Genomic DNA, 18,315 nt, shown 5'->3' on the forward strand with positions numbered 1-18,315 from the left:
TTAAACTTTCAATCAATATGGCAGTGCAAACAGTAACTTAATGCCAATCACAAAAGTTATTTATGTTCTTCATGCAGTTTTTCTGATTTTGCTAACTTCCAAACCCATGATGCAGCCCAGTGTGCCCGCCCCTCCATCACGTTCCATGACATTGTGTCCCAGTGTGTCCTGAAACTGGCTATAGTTAAATCAGACCTTCTTCTGATGTCCTGACACCAAAGCTCCAATAGAGTAATAATGCTGCCATTCATTGTTTCAGTGATTTCACGCCGGAGCGACCTCTTCGTTGTGGAGGCCCCGTACTAAACACTACCGACTTAATCTGGTGTCAAATCTGTCCATGTGCGATCGTGAAATGGCACGTTTGCAATCGGTGATCATCATCATCAAAGGCAGTCCCTCGGAATCGAGGAAGACTTGCTTCCACTCTTAAAATGAGTCCTTAGGTGGCTGAACAGTCCAATATGAGAACCACAGACTCTGTCACCGGTGGGATAGATAGTCGTTGAGGAAATGGGTGGATGGGACAGGTTTGCCGCACACGCTTTTCGCTGCCTGCGCTTGTTTTCTGCATGCTCTCGGCGACGAGACTCGAGGTGCTCAGCGCCCTCCTGGGTGCACTTCCTCCATTTGGGGCGGTCTTTGGCCAGGGACTCCCAGGTGTCAGTGGGGATGTTGTACTTTATCAGGGAGGCTTTGAGGATGTCCTTGTAACCTTTCCTCTGCCCACCTGTCCTCTGCTCATTTGCCGTGAAGGAGTTCCGAGTAGAGCGCTTGTTTTGGGAGTCTCGTGACTGGCATACGAACAATATGGCCAGCCCAGTGGAGCTGATCAAGTGTGGTCAGTGCTGCGATGCTGGAGATGTTGGCCTGGTCGAGGACGCTAATGTTGGTGCATCTGTCCTCCCAGAGGATTTGTAGGATCTTGCGGAGACATCGTTGGTGGTATTTCTCCAACGACTTGAGGTGTCTACTGTACATGGTCCATGTCTCTGAGCCATACAGGAGGGCGGGTATTACTACAGCCCTGTAGACCATGAGCTTGGTGGCAGTTTTGAGGGCCTGGTCATCAAACACTCTTTTCCTCAGGCAGCTGAAGGCTGCACTGGCGCACTGGAGGCAGTGTTGAATCTCGTCGTCAATGTCTGCTCTTGTTGAAAAGAGGCCCCTGAGATATGGGAAGTGGTCCACGTTGTCCAGGGCCGCGCCGTGGATCTTGATGACTAGGGAGCAGTGCTGTGCGGCGAGGACAGGCTGGTGGAGGACCTTTGTCTTACGGATGTTTAGCGTAAGGCCCATGCTTTTGTACGCCTCAGTAAATACGTCGACTATGTCCTGGAGTTCAACCTCTGTGTGTGCGCAGACGCAGGCGTCGTCCGTGTACTGTAGCTTGATGACAGAGGTTAGGGTGATCTTGGACCTGGCCTGGAGATGGCGAAGGTTGAACAGGCTTCCACTGGTTCTGTAGTTTAGTTCCACTCCAGCGGGGAGCTTGTTGACTGTGAGGTGGAGCATGGTGGCGAGGAAGATTGAGAAGAGGATTGGGCCGATGACGCAGCCCTGCTTGACCCCGGTCCAATGTGGATTGGGTCTGTAATGGATCCGTTGGTAAGGATCATGGCCTGCATGTCGTCGTGGAGCAGATGGAGGTAATATACAATCGGTAATATGGAGATCATTGACAAAGGGTTCAGGGTTCATCTATTATCATTGCATTGATGATCTTTCACCGGATTTGCTGGCTCGGGGCGGTGCGCAATTACACGGATTCCACGGCCACACTTCCGCCCCTGATTGGAGGCCTTCAGTGGTGTGGACAAAGCATAAGAGGCATTAAGATCGTATAATGGAAGTAAAGGGGCCGAAATTCAGGCTTGCCCGAAACCTGGTGCACCTCCCATTTTTGAAGTGTTTTTACCGCCCCGTCAGATGAGATCGCCTCTTTCGCGAAATTCAGCTCTTTGTCGTTTTTTTTTTGGAAGCGGACCGGAAGTTGGTCATAAGGGGTGGGAGTGGGGCGGTAAGCAGCACATCGCCAACAAGAGGGATAGGATGGAATCACCGCCACTGTCAATCATCAGCGGAGCGGTGATGACATCATGACTCGTGTGCTTCACCACACTCTCCCCTTCACTTAAAGGGGAGGGCCGCTGCGAGCTCTGCGAACATTTTAGTTAGGTCCACTGGGCCACCAAGAAGAGGCGCCAGACTGCCCGTTGGCGGCCCGGCCAAACCCGGGGGCATATTTGGCCGACCGATATGGAAGTCGGCCGGCAAAAAAAAAACATGGCGGCCGCAGCAGTGGGCCCGCAGCGCGCAGCCAAGTGCCACACACAAACAACAAGGTGCACCGACAGAAAAAGCGGTCAGGCACACCGCTCGGCGGATCGTGGATTTTCAAAGCTGAATTTGGCTGGAGGTGCGGGAGATTGGCGGTGCACGCTTTGATGACGCACTCAGGACCGTTCGGCAGCAGTGGGGCGGAAGTGGGGACCGCTGGAAAATCCATCAAGGTGAATTTCGCTAGCGGCAGCCATTCGACTGGAAGTCGGCGGCCACTGGACCCACCGCTTGGCCGTCGTTTTCTGGCGGTAAGTGGCCTTTTTGGGAGGCTGCATTTCGGCCCCAAAATGTGAAATAGACCATTCTTACTGAAAGAGGCAAAATGGTGTTGGTCCTGACTGCCGCCTGGGCTCATTGACGACGCTGGCTCTCGTCGCGAATCCATGTGAACCCGAGATAAAATCCAGTCAGGGTCGTCGAGGGACGACATCGGACCCCAACTTTTGAATGTCAATGGGGACCGAGCCTGCCTGCGACGAGTGCCTCACACGCCTCCTGAAACCCGGGAGTTAAAATGGCAGTGGGTGTCTGAGCGTCAGGAATGGAGGTGAGGAAGCTGCCGTGATTTTAACCCCTTGCATGCCCGATCTCGTCGAATGTTTGAATTGTTAAAATCGAGGATTCAGAGGGAAAGGTGGATGGTGAGTCCTGTTATTGTAGTGGGAATTGAAATCTGCCTTTCCTTTAATTTCTTTATTTCTCAAAATAAGCCCATGAACATCTGCTCAATGATTAGTGGTCAATGAGAGACTTCTAAACAAAATGAGGTGGAAGTTAGTTGAAGCTGTAGGGGTTAATCTGCTGGGGTGGATAATAAGCATGAAATAGGGGCCCCATCAAAACCTGCCTGTGCGACACAAACTCTTTGATTCTGTAACATAATTACTCCTTACAGAGAGACAGTGGCCTACTTATTAACTCCAGATTTATTTTTGGGTCATTTATTTCCGAAGGTGAAATATGACTAGGATTTCATTTTCAATGGGATAGTGCAAAGGGGGCTTTATCCTGATTCTACCCCGTGCGGTACCCAACCTGGGACTGCTTGATAAATCAGTACAGAGGGTGCTTTACACTGCTTGTAACCTGTACTGCTCCGGCCCGTGGAATGCTTGCTGGGGTGGTGTAGAGGGATTCTGTGACATGTTGTTGTCACTTCCTGATGTTCTGATTCCACTCAGTAGTCCCTGGTGGGTCTGATAATAGCATTGACCTTTCTGTTCCCTTCTGCAGCTCTCAGTTCACTTCTGGATTAAATATCGAAGTATGGCCTCTGATGGCAGTCCCAACTCAAGGCGTTTTCCTCGTGATAAGTACATAAGGCGCAGGAGTAGGCCATTTGGTCCTTCGAGCCTGCTCCGACATTCAATAAGATCATGGCTGATCTCATCTTGGCCTCAACTCCACATCCCCGCCCGCTCCCCATAACCCTTGACTCCCTTATCGTTTAAAAATCTCTCCATCTCCACTTTCAAGATATTCAATGACCCAGCCTCAAAAGCTCTCTGGAGTAGAGAATTCTAAAGATTCCTGACTCTCTGAGAGAAGAAATTCTTCCTCATCTCAGTTTTAAATTGCGTGATTGGGGACCTTTAACTGTTTGTAGGGGAGTCCAGAACTAGGGGCCATAAATATAAAATGGCCGATAATAAATCCAATGAGGAATTCAGGAGAAACCTCTTTACCCAGAGAGTGGTGAGAATGTGGAACTTGCTACCACAAGGATTGGTTGCGGTGAATAGCGTAGAATCACTTAAGGGGAAGCTCGATAAGTACATGAGGGAGAAAGGAATAGACGGATAGGCTGACAGGCTGAGATGAAGTAAGGTGAGAGAGGAAGCTCCTGTGGATCATAAACGAGTTGGGTGGAATGTTCTGTTTCTGAGCTGCAGATTTTTGTTCGGCAAGGTTATTAAGGGTTACAGATCCAAGGCGGGTAGATGGCGTTAAGATGCAGATCAGCCGGGGAAATTGAGGAGCTGAATGGCCTGCTCCTGTTCCTATGTAAATTCTATGTAATTCTACGTTTCATAGTTGGCATAGTTTGAAGTGGGCAAATGTTGCTAAAGTAATCTACTGTCCTATTGGATCTTATAGATCACTGATGTGAGCTTGTAGAGGGACATGGACCTGATGATGGGTCAGGAGAGCCATTAGACCAGTCTGAGCTCGGCCTCAATCACTGGCAGTCAGATAAGCTAAACTGTCTTTTCTTCTTGTGCAACTTATTTTCATTTCAACCTAGTTTTCTGCCCGCTTCAGGAAGTGTTGGCTCTCGCCGGGGGTGTAGGTCCCCGGACCAGCAGCCTCAGTATGGGTCTAGAGGGTCAATATTAGGGGCATATTGGTGGGCGGACCTTGCTGCTGAGCCTGATGCTGACTACACCTACAATCCGTGCCTTGCACATCCGGCTAAATTACAGCGACGGAAGAGGAACAGCTCCAAGGCAAGTCCCGGTTACAGTTTCTATCGGCGGGCAGCAGATATTTCCTCACCACCCCTCTCCCACCCCCCACCCTGCCCCACCCCCCACCCTACCATTCCAGCGGCCACTGACAGCGACTGGCTGAGCTGAAACTCTGTATTGCTGTCGATACTGTTCATTTGCTGGTCGTTACTGTTTTAATAAAACACATTTTGAGGCACCCTACAGCATGTTTATGGAGGGTCGACCAGCTCAATGGCTGGGAAAAAAGTGGCTGGGTTTTCATGCGGAACACAAGTATTGTGCTATTAACGGAAATGAACGTTACACCACCAGTCCCCAGGGCCCCAGGAAATAGAACCTTTTGTCCAACAGAATAGCTGTGGTCTGACTAGGTGGAGTATATATATGTAGAAACTAGCTGCATACTGACCTAGCTCACAGATTTAGAAACACGCCGTGGGCTCAGTTTTCTCCAATGCCATTTTTTGCCTATTGCAGGAGTTACACCTGTTTTTTTGGCCCCGACTACTCCAAAAAGATAAGTAGCAAGTTTCCCCATTCTAATTTTTGAAATTGACGCCGCGCACCTGTCCTTTAGTTTCGGGGGGTGGAGCCTAATGCCTGCGCCAAAAAAATGAAGCCCCCCCACTTCTGTGCATGCGCCAAAAAAACTTTTTTGACGTGACTGTTATGGGCGCGTATGCCCAGTACAGCTCCTGGTCTGCATTTGGCCATTTTTAAAAAGCCAGTTGTGTGTGAGAACTTTAATTCTCAGTGGAAAAATCAGAGCTGCAATACAATACGCAACGCGGTTCAAGGACCAAGAATTTCTCAGGCCTGAGGCCAGATGGCACGAGCTGGACACCAGCAGAGGTCACATAAAAGTTCCACCAAAAGAAATGAAAAAACACTGGAACCAACTTGCAGAAGATTACTGCGCAATCGTGACCACCCCGATGTCTAGAGGCCAGTGCAAAAAAGAAGTGGCAGGACCTTGGTCAAGTAGTTAGTGTAAGTAATATTTTCATTCATTCACTGGAATTGCAATTGTAAATGTGACCAGCTGTATGACCAACTCAGCAGAAAGACACCCTCTCTAAAAAGTTATATTTTCATCTTTGCAGAGGAAGGTGGCACACAACAAAAGGGAATGAACTCGAACAGGAGGAGGTCCGGCAAATCTGCACCCACTGACACACTAGGAAGAGAGGGTCGCTGCTTTGATGGGTCCTGCCTGGAGAAAAGCATCCACCACTGCACAAGCTGGGCCCACACTCGAGGGAGAGGTAAGTTCTGCAAATTCCACTGTCTGGCTTTGCTAAATGTTAAGTACTGCACGGGCTAGCCATGCTTCATGTAATGTATGCACTACTGTCAGAGGTCCTAGGGTCACAGGTAAAACTCGTGCCGGGCCTGGTATATAACCTGAACTTCATTTTTGTATCTTCACTTCTGGAAGACATTAAAAACTGACCAGGTTACACCTAGTCACTGGCTCACAGTATGGAGTTAATTGTATCATTTCATGCACCACAACTGGCGACGAGGCAAATATGAACCCACGCAAAAGTATGGCGAGCATAGCACAATCGAGTACTGTTGGAATTCTCGAGAGATTCAGTGAATGAGAGGATTAGGGAGATTTCACGGATCGTCATCACCAGTATTTCGTGGCAAACGACCTAAACAAAGACGAGGATGCAGAGAAGCGCAGGGCAGTTCTTCTCACCGTCTATGGCCCACGATCTATGCACTCATCTGCTCTCACCCACTCTTCCTACAGAAAAGGATTACAAAGAACAGTGTGCTCTAGTTCGGGAACACCTTAAACCCATGGAAGGAATCCTCATATCCAGATATCGCTTCTATACACACGTTCGTTCAGAAAGCCAGGACGTAGCAGCATTTGTTGCTCACCTGAGACATCTTGCAGGGCCTTGCAAACTTGGATCTGCATTGGAAGACATGCTGCGTGACTTTTTTGTGATCGGGGTCAACCACGAGGTGATCTTAAGTAAGCTGCTGGCTGCGGAGAGGCCGGACCTCAGCAAGGTCATCACCATCGCCCCACGCAGAAAAGCACGAAGCAGATATCGCGACAAAACAGGAACTCCACAGCAAGTACTGTGTACAAAATTGTATCGACGGCTGGCAGAGCTGCACATGGCAGGGCTTACTCAACTGTGTCTGCAAGACCGGGAGTCGCTCAAAGTTCGCCATCGAGGGCCTACTCGACTGCGTATGCGAGAACAGGAGCCGCTCAAAGCCTGCCATCGGGCACAAATCCGAGCTCAACGTGTTGGCGTTGCAGGGGCAATCACCGACCCCATCAGTGCTGCTTCAGGCAGTATCTAGTTGTATGCAGAGGGTGTGCAAAGACGGGCATCTTCAGCGGACATGTCCGCAGCGGAGCAAGCGAGCTGCGACACACCACGTGGATGATGATCAATTCAGCATGGATCTGGCGATGCGCCCAAGACATTTGAGAGCTCCGAGGAGGAAGTGTATAGCGTATGTGCGTTCCTAACAAAGAGCCAACCGATAATGATGGAGGTAAATTAAATGGCGTGCCAGTATCCATGGATACTGAACCAGAGGACTTTCGAAAAGCTGTGGGAGACCAAGGCAGAGAGACCCAAGCTGCGTCCGGTAAATGCGAAGTTGCGTACCTACACCAAAGAGCTCATACCAGTGGTCAGTAGTGCAACAGTAAGAGTGTCGTACGAGGGAGCGGTTCATGATCTACCATTATGGATTATCCCAGGCAACGGCCCATCGTTATTTGGCAGGAGTTGGCTCGAGAAAATAAAATGGAAATGGTACGATATCAAAGCTTTGTCATCAGCGGATGATGATTTGTGTGCTCAAATGCTGAGCAAATTTCCCTCACTGTTTGAACCGGGAATTGGCAGCTTCAAGGGAGCCAAGGTGCAGATTCACGTCGGCCCAGATACAAGTCCCATCCATCACAAAGCCAGGGCAGCCCCGCATATGATGAGAGAAAAGGTCAAGCTCGAATTGGACAGGCTACAAAGCGAGGGGGTCATCTCACCGGTCAAATTTAATGAATGGGCCAGTCCCATTGTTCCGGTGTTAAACAGCGATGGCACGGTCAGGATTTGTGGAGACTACAAGGTCAGGATCAACTGAGTTTCGAAACAATATCAGTACCTGCTACTGAAAGCTGATGACCTGTTTGCAACCCTAACTGGGGGAAAATTGTTCACCAAATTGGATCTAACGTCGGCCTACATGACACAGGAACTGGTTGAATCATCAAAGAAACTTACGTGCAACAACACGCACAAAGGACTGTTTATTTACAACAGGTGCCTTTTGGCATTCGTTTGGCGGCAGCCATATTTCAGAGAAACATGGAGAGCTTATTGAAATCCATCCCCAGGACCGTGGTATTCCAAGACAACATTCTAGTCACAGGTCATGACACCACCGAGCACCTGCACAATCTGGAAGAGGTTCTGTGCCATCTGGACAAAGTGGGACTCAGGCTGAAACGTTCAAAGTGCGTTTTCATGGCACCAGAGGTCGAATTCCTTGGATGAAAGATTGCTGTAGATGGAATCAGGCCTACAGATGTGAAAACAGAGGCCATCAAAAATGCACCCAGGCCCCAGAATGTGACGGAGCTGCGTTCGTTCCTGGGTCTTCTCAACTACTTCGGTAACTTCTTACCCAAATTGAGCACAGCATTAGAGCCTTTACACAAGCTGCTCAGGAAAGGAGATGACTGAGTGTGAGGTGAACTTCAAGACACATCCTTTGAGAAGGCTAGAAATCTGTTGTGTTCCCACAAGCTACTGGTACTGTATGACCCATGCTAGCGTCTAGTTTTGACCTGCCCTATGGGTCATCCTATGGGATCGGCTGCGTACTCCAGCAAGCCAACGAGTCAGGCAAACTACAACCAGTTGCATACGCATTTTGAAGCCTGTCCAAGGTGGAAAGAGTCTACGACATTCTCTACTAGAGGCTTTAGCATGTGTTTATGGGATTAAAAAAATGCACCAGTACCTGTTTGGGCTTCGCTTCGAGCTGGAAACCGATCACAAGCCGCTTATATAATTATTCTCGGAACATAAAGGTATCAATACCAACGCGTCGTCCCGCATCCAGAGGTGGGCACTGACATTATCTGCCTATGATTATGTCATTTGCCATAAACCAGGCATCGACAACTGCATTGAGCCGGTTACCGTTGCCCACACCGGAGGTGGAAACGCCAATGCCCGCAGAGCTACTCATGGTCATGGATGCCGTTGAGAATGAAGGGTCGCCTGTCACTGCTCAACAAGTTAAGACCTGAACCAGCCAGGATCCGACCCTATCGGTTGCAAAACAGGGACTGGTCGACCATCCCCAAGGAAATGGATGATGAAACCAAACCGTACAGCCGTTGCAAAGATGAGCTTTCCATCCAGTCCGACTGTTTACTGTGGGGTAATTGTGTTGTAATGCCCAAGAAAGGCAGGGCGAGATTTGTACGGGAGTTACATAGTACGCATCCCGGTATTGTCATGATAAAGGCCATCGCCAGGTCCCATGTTTGGTGGCCTGGCATTGACTCGGACTTAGAGTCATGCGTGCATCAGTGCAGCACTTGCATGCAGTTAAGCTATGCCCCAAAGGAAGCTCCGCTCAATCTGTGGTCATGGCCATCCAAACCTTGGTTTAGAATCCACATTGACTTTGCGGGCCCCTTCCTTGGTAAAATGTTTTTTGTGGTGGTGGATGCATACTCCAAATGGATTGAATATATGATCATGTCATCCAGCACATCCACTGCCACCATTGAGAACCTGAGAGCCATGGTTGCCACACATGGTCTGCCAGACATCGTTGTCAGCGACAATGGACCATGTTTCATGAGCCTGGAGTTTCAAGAGTTCATGAAACGCAACGGCATAAAACAGGTGAGGTCAGCCACGTTCAAACCCGCGTCCTATAGTCAAGCGCAGCGGGCAGTTCAAACCATCAAACAGAGCCTGAAACGCGTAACTCACGGTTCTTTGCAGACACGCCTGTCACGCATACTGTTCAGTTACATAGAAACATAGAAAATAGGTGCAGGAGTAGGCCATTCGGCCCTTCGAGCCTGCACCGCCATTCAATGAGTTCATGGCTGAACATGCAACCTCAGTACCCCATTCCTGCTTTCTCGCCATACCCCTTGATCCCCCAAGTAGTAAGGACTATATCTAACTTATTTTTGAATATATTTAGTGAATTGGCCTCAACAACTTTCTGTGGTAGAGAATTCCACAGGTTCACCACTCTCTGGGTGAAGAAGTTTCTCGTCATCTCAGTCCTAAATGGCTTACCCGCTTATCCTTAGACTGTGACCCATGGTTCTGGACTTCCCCAACATTCCTACATCTAACCTGTCTAAACCCGTCAGAATTTTAAACGTTTCTATGAGGTCCCTTCTCATTCTTCTGAACTCCAGTGAATACAAGCCCAGTTGATCCAGTCTTTCTTGATAGGTCAGTCCCGCCATCCCGGGAATCAGTCTGGTGAACCTTCGCTGCACTCCCTCAATAGCAAGAATGTCCTTCCTCAAGTTAGGAGACCAAAACTGTACACAATATTCCAGGTGTGGCCTCACCAAGGCCCTGTACAACTGTAGCAATACACGCTCACCAGGTCCTGCCTGCGGAACTATTGATGAAGCGAGGCCTCAAAACCAGGCTCTCTCTAGTCCATCCTGACCTTAACGATCATGTTGAAACTCGATGTCAACGCCAGCAGTGGTATCACGACCACGCCGCAGTGTCACGCAACATATCTGTAAATGACTCAGTGTATGTAGTTAACCATGGTCAAGGGCCCAAGTGGCTCCCGGGCAATGTTACTGGTAAGGAGGGTAACCGGGTATATATGGTTAAGCTCAAGAATGGGCAGTTGTGCAGGAAACACATTGATCAAATCAAGCTAAGACACACTGACGAACCGGAACAGTTGGAAGAAGACACTGCGGCTTAGACGACCAACCAACTCATGTCCAGCCATCAGAAGAACCCACTGTGGTCAACGCCCAGCGCCAAGTCGTGAGAGACTCGGAAAGCATTGGGATTGTACTGAGACGGTCAACCAGGGAGCGAAGGGCTCCGGATCGTCTGAACATGTAATATGGACTTGTGCCAAGAACTGGCAGGGGGGGGCGGGGAATGATGTAATGTATGTACATAATGTCTGCCCACCACCAGGGGGCACTACCGTCAGAGGTCCTAGGGTCACAGGTTATCTCGTGCTGGGCCCAGGGACCCGGTATGTAACCTGAACTTCACCTTTTTATCTTCACTTCTGGAAGCCATTAAAGACTGACCAGGTTACACCTAGCCACTGACTCACAGTACGGAGTTGATTGTATCATTTCATACATCACACTTCGGTTCATGGGGATGTCTCTGTCAGCTACGCTTCGGTTGATGTAATGTGCTACCATTCATAGTGGTCCTTCAAATCAGCCTGTTGCCTGCGCTGTGTGAGCCTACTCATGCCACCCTGCCCCCGCCTCTGCTGCTAACCATTTGTCTGTTCTGTTTTATTTTTCAGAACTTGAGGCCAACCCTAACGAGGCTGAAGCCGATGCAGAAGAAGATTCAGAGCCTGAAGAGAACATCTTCCAATCCCACCTTCCAGACCAAGATTATGGGGGTGAGGGGGAGGGAATGAATGAAGCCCCCACTGTTATAATCATGCTGGAGGAGGTGCAGGTGCCGACCATTGAGGTGCCAGGCCCTTTTGTGAGTGGTACGAGTGTTGGGACGTTCCCTGGTTTCTCACAGTCAGAGGCTGTGGGTCCCAGTGGGATGCAGCGAGGTACACTCAGGGCCCCACCGTCCGAGGCTGCGGGTCCCAGTGGGGTGCAGCGAGGCACTCCCAGGGCCCCACCATCCGAGGCTGCGGGTCCCAGTGGGGTGCAGCGAGGCACTCCCAGAGCCCCACCGTCCGAGGCTGCGGGTCCCAGTGGGGTGCAGCGAGGCACACCCAGGATGTGGAGGGGAAGAAGAGCTCAACAGCACTCTCCTGAGGTGCAGGATCCAACAGATGTGGTTCAGATGATGGCAATGAGTGCGGAGAGCATTGACCTTACACGCTCACTCCTGGATACCATCAGTGAGGTGGTGATGAGGTATCGGGACTGTCAGGAGAAGTAACAACACTCTCACGAGAAATGGGAACACTGTCGGTGAACATGAGGGAGGGAATGTCGCAGGTAGCTGATAACCCTGTCAAGGCACATGAGGGAGGGAATGTCGGAGTTAGCTGCTGCAGTAAGGGAACACACCCAGGCCCCATGGCCATTGACAGAATCAACTGCCACTCCCACTCCAATCCCCAGACCAGCATCTGAAGAGGCCCAAGCCAGGCCTTCCACATTACCGCCTTCCCACGCCCCCATCAAGAAGTGCGCATTACCCGAGATGCTCGAAAGAATAAGCTTGGTACCAACCCGAGAAATGCTGTGCCACCGCCTGCGGGCAGGGGTGGAGTCACCAAGACCAAATACAGCGGGCGGTCTTAGAATAAGATGGAGGTGAGATGGGTGCAGCCTTTCTTTGCTGCTGTTGTTGTTATTATTGTTGTTGCTGTTGTAACTGTTCTCAGATTAAAAGATTTTTGTAAGTTATGTAAATTTACAAGTTTAAAAGTTTGTAAGTGATCTTAACTGAAAACATTAAAGTTAGATATAAGAATATTTTTATTAAAGGTAAGTACAAACAAGTGTTAAACTTTTGAATAAAATATATTTTAAATTATAACTGAATCATTTCCATTCTTTGTTCCATTATTAACATAACTTTTTGAACTAAAGAAGAATCATTTCCATTATTTGTTCCATTAACACAACACAACATTACGGAACAGGTCCAAACAGTAAACATGGTCCATTTGGAATAGTTGCCGCTGAGCCTTCAGGCAGCAAAGTGGTCGGATGAACTGCTGGCGCAAGGCTCGAGCAATCGTTAAAGGGGCATGATGGCCCGCCCTCCTCTGCCATCGTACTCCAGGTTCAGGTAGTTGCATGGCTTCCTCATCTTCCTCCTCGTCCTCCTCCTCCTCATCATCTGCATCTTCCTCCTCATCATCAGCCACTCTCAGGGTCTTCTACTACCAGCTGCAGCTGCCTCATGACTAAGTTATGCAGCATACAGCACACAACAGTGAACTCACCGACAATCTCAGGGGAGTATTGCAAGTAGCCTCCGGAATGGTCCAGGCATCAAGATGCCAATGGTCCTCTCTATGATGCTGCGCGTTGCAATGTGCGACATGTTCTATTCCCAGTCAGCTTCCGTCCGGGTTACGCGTAGGGGCGTCATGAGCCAGGTGGCGAGGTCATATCCTTCGTCTCCGAGTAGCCAGCTCTGCTCTTCATGCTGCTGCTGAAACATGGCAGATATAACGCTCTCGCATAGGATGAACGCATCATGGGTGCTCCCAGGGTATCTCGCATCAACTGACATGATGCGATGCATGTCGTCACTCATGAGCTGCACATTCACGGAGTGGAAGCCTTTTCCTTTCCTGTACATCTTGGAATCCTCCAAAGGTGATCGCAAGGCAATGTGGGTACAATCAATGCAGCCCTGTATCTCTGGGAAGCCAGCAATCCTGGAGAAGCCCACAGCCCTGTCATGCATTGCCTGGGCGGTCATGCGGAACTTTATGTAGTCATTCCACTGGGCATATAGTGCAGCAGTTACCTGTCGAATGCAGATATGTGTTGCATATTGAAGCTGTTGTATAATGTAAGGGTTCTCATCACTTCAGTTTGGCTTCCACCCCATCCCCCACACCCCTCCCGGGCTTCTTTTGAAGCCAAGCCCCGAGTGCCTGTGTCCGGGTGAGGGAGCAGTTCTGCCGGCCGACGCTCCATCCCTCGAGCCCGGTGAGGAGACGTTCGGTGGTGGCATGGCACTTAGAAAAAAATCCAAAATTAAAGAATTGCATTAGTCTTCCATTTTCTCCATTTTGAGTATGAAAAAATTAAGCTTCATAATGCATATTCTTTGTCTTCTTGACTCTCCACAGCTTTGCATAAAAACAATGGTGTCTTTCTGCACCGATTTTTTAATATGCGCTGCTTTTTCTTAAGTGCCCAAAGGTTTTTTGGGAGTGGTCATATACGCCATCCTAGGAAAAATGTAAGTTGGCCAAACTTTCTTAAATCTGAAAAACTGGCGCAGACATCAGGTTATGCTCCCATGACGCAAAAAAATCCTAACCGAAAAAAATCGTAACTGACTGAATTTCGCTGGCGCAGAAACTTTGGGGAAACTTGAATATTTTAATTTACACCAAAAAAAGCAACGCACGCCAAAACAACGGCGCAGATAACTGGGGAAACTTGAGAGCAAGGTTTTGATGTATTTAAACACACAACGGCCATTTGTTGAATGCATTCTGTGGATTGAGCCCGACTAAAGTAGAAAACCTGTATGGTTAGATCTGAAGGTTTAATTTTCTTTGTATTTGTAGAATCATAAAATGGAGCACAGAAGCACAGCCCATCATGCCTGTGCTGGCTCTTTGGTAAAGCTGATCCGTGAACACTTTGCTGCCTGAAGGCTCAGCGGAAACTATTCCAAATAGACCATGTTTACTGTTTGCACCCTCTCCAACATCCTTCCAAAAGTGTGGTGCCCAGAATTGAACACAATATTCCAGCTGGGCCGCACTTGTTTTTTATAAAGGTCTAGTATAACTTCCTTGATGTTGTACTCTATTCCTCATTAATAAAGCCAAGGATCCCGTATACTTTTTTTAATTTACTTCTCAACATGTTCTGCCATCTTCAAAGATTTGCGTACATACACTACCAGGTCTCTCTGTTCCTGCACCCCCTTTAAAATTGCACCATTTTGTTTATATTGCCTCTCCTCATGCCTCCTACCAAAATGTGTCTCTCCACGTGTCTGCCCATTTCACCAGTCTGTCGATGTCCTCCTGAAGTCTGTTACTATTCTCCTGGCTGTTTACTACATTTCTGAGTTTTGTCTCATCTGCAAACATTGAAACTACACCCAAGTCCAGGTCATTAATATATATCAGAAAGAGCCTGGAAGTTCCAACTTATTGATCCAGTAAGTACCAAAGTTTGAGCATCTGTCTGTGCTGATCTCAGGCATAGGGGTGGAAGTTGGGCTGCTGCATTTGTTCTCAGAGCTTCTGTGTTAGGGCAGGAAAATATCAGCTGGAGTTCCTGCTCCAACCGATCCTGTTGGAAAATCCAGAATAGTGGTGGTCAGGTGACCACAGCATCGGCTCAACTGTGATACTCCCCCCCCCACTCCCCCGCCCCCCAACCATAGTTGATTAAATTGACGGCTCTCACAATCTCAACTCACACATGGAGAGTGGACTCTTAGGTGAAGAAACGGAGATTAATCCCAACCATAGTTCAAGAGAGGAGGGGCAAACACTGTGGGGATGAAAGGGAATAAATAACTACTGGCACATGTACTGGTTGGAAGTTTGTTCCGATGTGTATTTGTCCAGTCACTGACAGCTCCCTCCCCATTAGTAATCTGTGGCTTGGCTCCCAATCCTGTTTAATTTGACTCCTCTTATTTTATTTTAAGACATCTTGGCCCATATGATCAGTTGAGGATTGCAAGTTGCACAGAATCTCTGAAGTATATTTATAGCAGAGAATTAAAGGGAACAGGATCCTACTTAAAGGCCTGTGCTTAATGAATGTGATTCAACTCTCTCCGCAATCCACTGTTAAGAATCAGCTTTCAATCACTCTATGAGACACCCAGCACACACTAACCCAAACTGTTTCTTAGCAGAGAAATTAATACTGATGATTACCTGGCATCCCTCTTCCTAGTCCCCTGTCCCTTATTCCTCATGTGAATCACCCCAGGGCTGGCAATCCCAGTGGCCTAGCGTATAGGCCTCAACCAACACTGGTTCGGAGCCAGTGCTGGGGTTGTAGGTTGGTTCCACAACATGGTATGCAACTATGACACTCTTCCTTCCTTTCCCTTCCCTTCACTCCCTATCAATATTATTTGGGGCGGGCCGCCATCTTTATTTGTCAGCCGACTCTTGGGTCGGCCCGACAATGGAGGCCCTCGCGTGGACCGGACTCCGCCTTGGGTGCCGGGCTGCTTGCCCGATCTTAGGCGTCCCGGGTGGCCCAATGGGGGCCACCAAATGTCAATGCAGATTATGCAGCGGCTGGCCTGCTCTGCGTAGCGCTGGGCTCAGCACCACGATACCATCCCGGGAGCACCCCTCAGAGGAAGCGGAGCACCGGAGACAGCGCTCCGTGTCCTTTGAGTGGTGTGCAGCCCAATTCCACGTTGTGGGCAGGTCTTCCAGGCCGGGCGATAAAAGTCCTGGTCCCGGAAGATTAATGTCCCTAATCGGGGCGAGGGGCAATTTTGGCCCCATTGTCTCTGTCTCTGTCTCTCTTTCTTTCGCTCTCTCGCTCTGTCTTTCCCTGTCTCTGTCTCTCTTTCTGTCAGGCTCTCTCTCTCTCTAAATCCTGATATTCCTCTGTGGGATACTAAAGGACGAATGCTAACATTCTTGTCTGAAATTCTTCTCTCCATTATTCCTGTGGAGGTGTTAACCCGTGTAAGACAAGTATGTTATGTCTGTGTTAAAATACTGAACAGGGAGATTCCACTGGAATGGGTAAACTGATCACAGATATCACATAGAAGCTGTTCTTCTGATTAAGAAAACTTAGGACCCATTGGAAAATATTGGCATGTGATTCAAGAGGGCTGGATGGGTGGCACTGAGATTAAAAAGAGTGAGTGAATTCACTGCCCACTGTGGTACTGAGTCATACAGACCAAGAAGGTCTGAGATCGATACAGAAAATGCTGGAAATACTGAGCAGGTTAGGCAGCATCTGTGGACATAGAATGGTTACAGCACAGGAGGTCATTCAATCCGTCGAGCCTGTGCCGACTCTCTGCAAGAGCACTTCAGCTAGTCCCACTTCCCCCACCCTCCCCCCCACCTGCCTTTTCTCCGTAGCCCTGCAAACATTTTCCCTTCAGATACTTGTCAAATTCCCTTTAGAAAGCCACGATTGAATCTCCAGTGCATTCCAGATCCTAACTACTCGCTGTGTAAAAAGTTTTCCCTCATGTCTGTCACCTTTGGTTCTTCTGCCAAACACTTTAAATCTGTGTCCTCTGGTTCTCAACCCTTCCACCAGTGGGAGCAGTTTCTCACTATCTACTCTGTCTAGACCCCTCATGATTTTGAACAGCTCCATCAAATCTCCTCTCAACCTTCCCTGCTCTAAGAAGAACCACCCCAGCTTCTTTAGTCTATCCACATAACTGACGTACCTTAGCTCTGCAATCATTCTCGTAAATCTTTTCTGCACTCGGTCTAAGGCCTTCACACCCTTCCTAAAGTGTGGTGCCCAGAATTGGACGCAATACTCCAGTTGAGGCCAAATCAGTGTTTTATAAAGGTTCATCATAACTTCCTTGTTTTTGTACTCTATGGGCCCAAATTTGATGAAGGCCCCCTCCTGCCTAAAGGACCGCTGATGGCCGCCGAGGTGCCTGACGGTTTTTTGGGCGGGGTTTTCATCACTCAGGTCCCTTGAAGATCGGCGGGCGGCAAATCTGCGAGGTACACCACCAATCTGGGCAGCAGCCGCGGGAGTTCGGGCGTTCTCATTCTCGGCGGCGAAGGTGCTTGCCGCCCGAGTGCCGCTGAGGATGGAGTCGGGCCCTCGGAGGGTGGAAGATCTGCAAATAAAAAGCATTAAGAAAAAAACATCTAAAACACCTTTAAGGGACCCCAAAAAGGTAAATCCCTGTAAAGAACAAAATTAAAAAAGGTTTACTCACCTTTTTTTTCAGCTCTTCAGACCTATCGTCGGGACAGACCAGCCTCCTCGCAGTAGTCCACCCCCGTTCTGGCGCCGACTCCCGCCCGCATGAATATGGCATCTCGGCGGACGGGAGTCCACTTACACCACTCGGCCGTCTGCTGACGTCAGCGGGCAGTTCCCAGCGGTTCTCCCCTCCCCCTGCTCCAGACCAGATCAAAAGTGGCACTGAGCGTATCCCGAAGAGGAATGTCGGCGGCAGTGGGCGGCTGTGCTGTGGGTGGTGAGTCCACCAAATTTGGGCCCTATGCCTCTATTTATGAATCCCAGGATCCCGTATGTTTTTTTAATCGCTTTCTCAACCTGCCCTGCCACCTTCAACGATTTGTATACATACACCCTGAGGTCTTTCTGTTCCTGCACCCCCTTTGGAATTATACCCTTTAGTTTATATTGCCTCTCCTCGATCTTCCTACTAAAATGTATCACTTCACTCTTTTCCGCGTTAAATTTCACCCGCCACGTGTCCGCCCATTCCACCAGCCTGTCTATGTCCTCTTGAAGTCTAGCACTATCCTCCTCACTGTTCACTATACTTACAAGTTTTGTGCCATCTGCAAATTTTGAAATTGTGCTCTGTACACCCAAGTCTAAGTCATTAATATATCAAGAAAAGCAGTGGTCCTAGTACCGACCCCTGGG

The 18,315-nt window shown here is 49.0% G+C and overlaps 1 protein-coding gene across 1 annotated transcript in view; it reads right to left on the reverse strand.

Annotated features, from left to right (window-relative positions):
- Window positions 1-18,315, reverse strand: part of LOC139229062 (C-X-C chemokine receptor type 3-like) — a 78,151-nt gene that overhangs the window by 51,342 nt on the left and 8,494 nt on the right. Inside the window, exons 2-3 of the mRNA XM_070860720.1 lie at window positions 17,276-17,530; window positions 4,883-4,961 (exon numbers count right to left, since the gene is read on the reverse strand). Coding sequence (XP_070716821.1) covers window positions 4,883-4,961; window positions 17,276-17,530 — 334 coding nt within the window. The remainder of the gene's footprint in view (window positions 1-4,882; window positions 4,962-17,275; window positions 17,531-18,315) is intronic.

This window comes from Pristiophorus japonicus, chromosome 18 (genome assembly GCF_044704955.1).
Source record: "Pristiophorus japonicus isolate sPriJap1 chromosome 18, sPriJap1.hap1, whole genome shotgun sequence".
Lineage (NCBI taxonomy): Eukaryota > Metazoa > Chordata > Chondrichthyes > Pristiophoridae > Pristiophorus > Pristiophorus japonicus.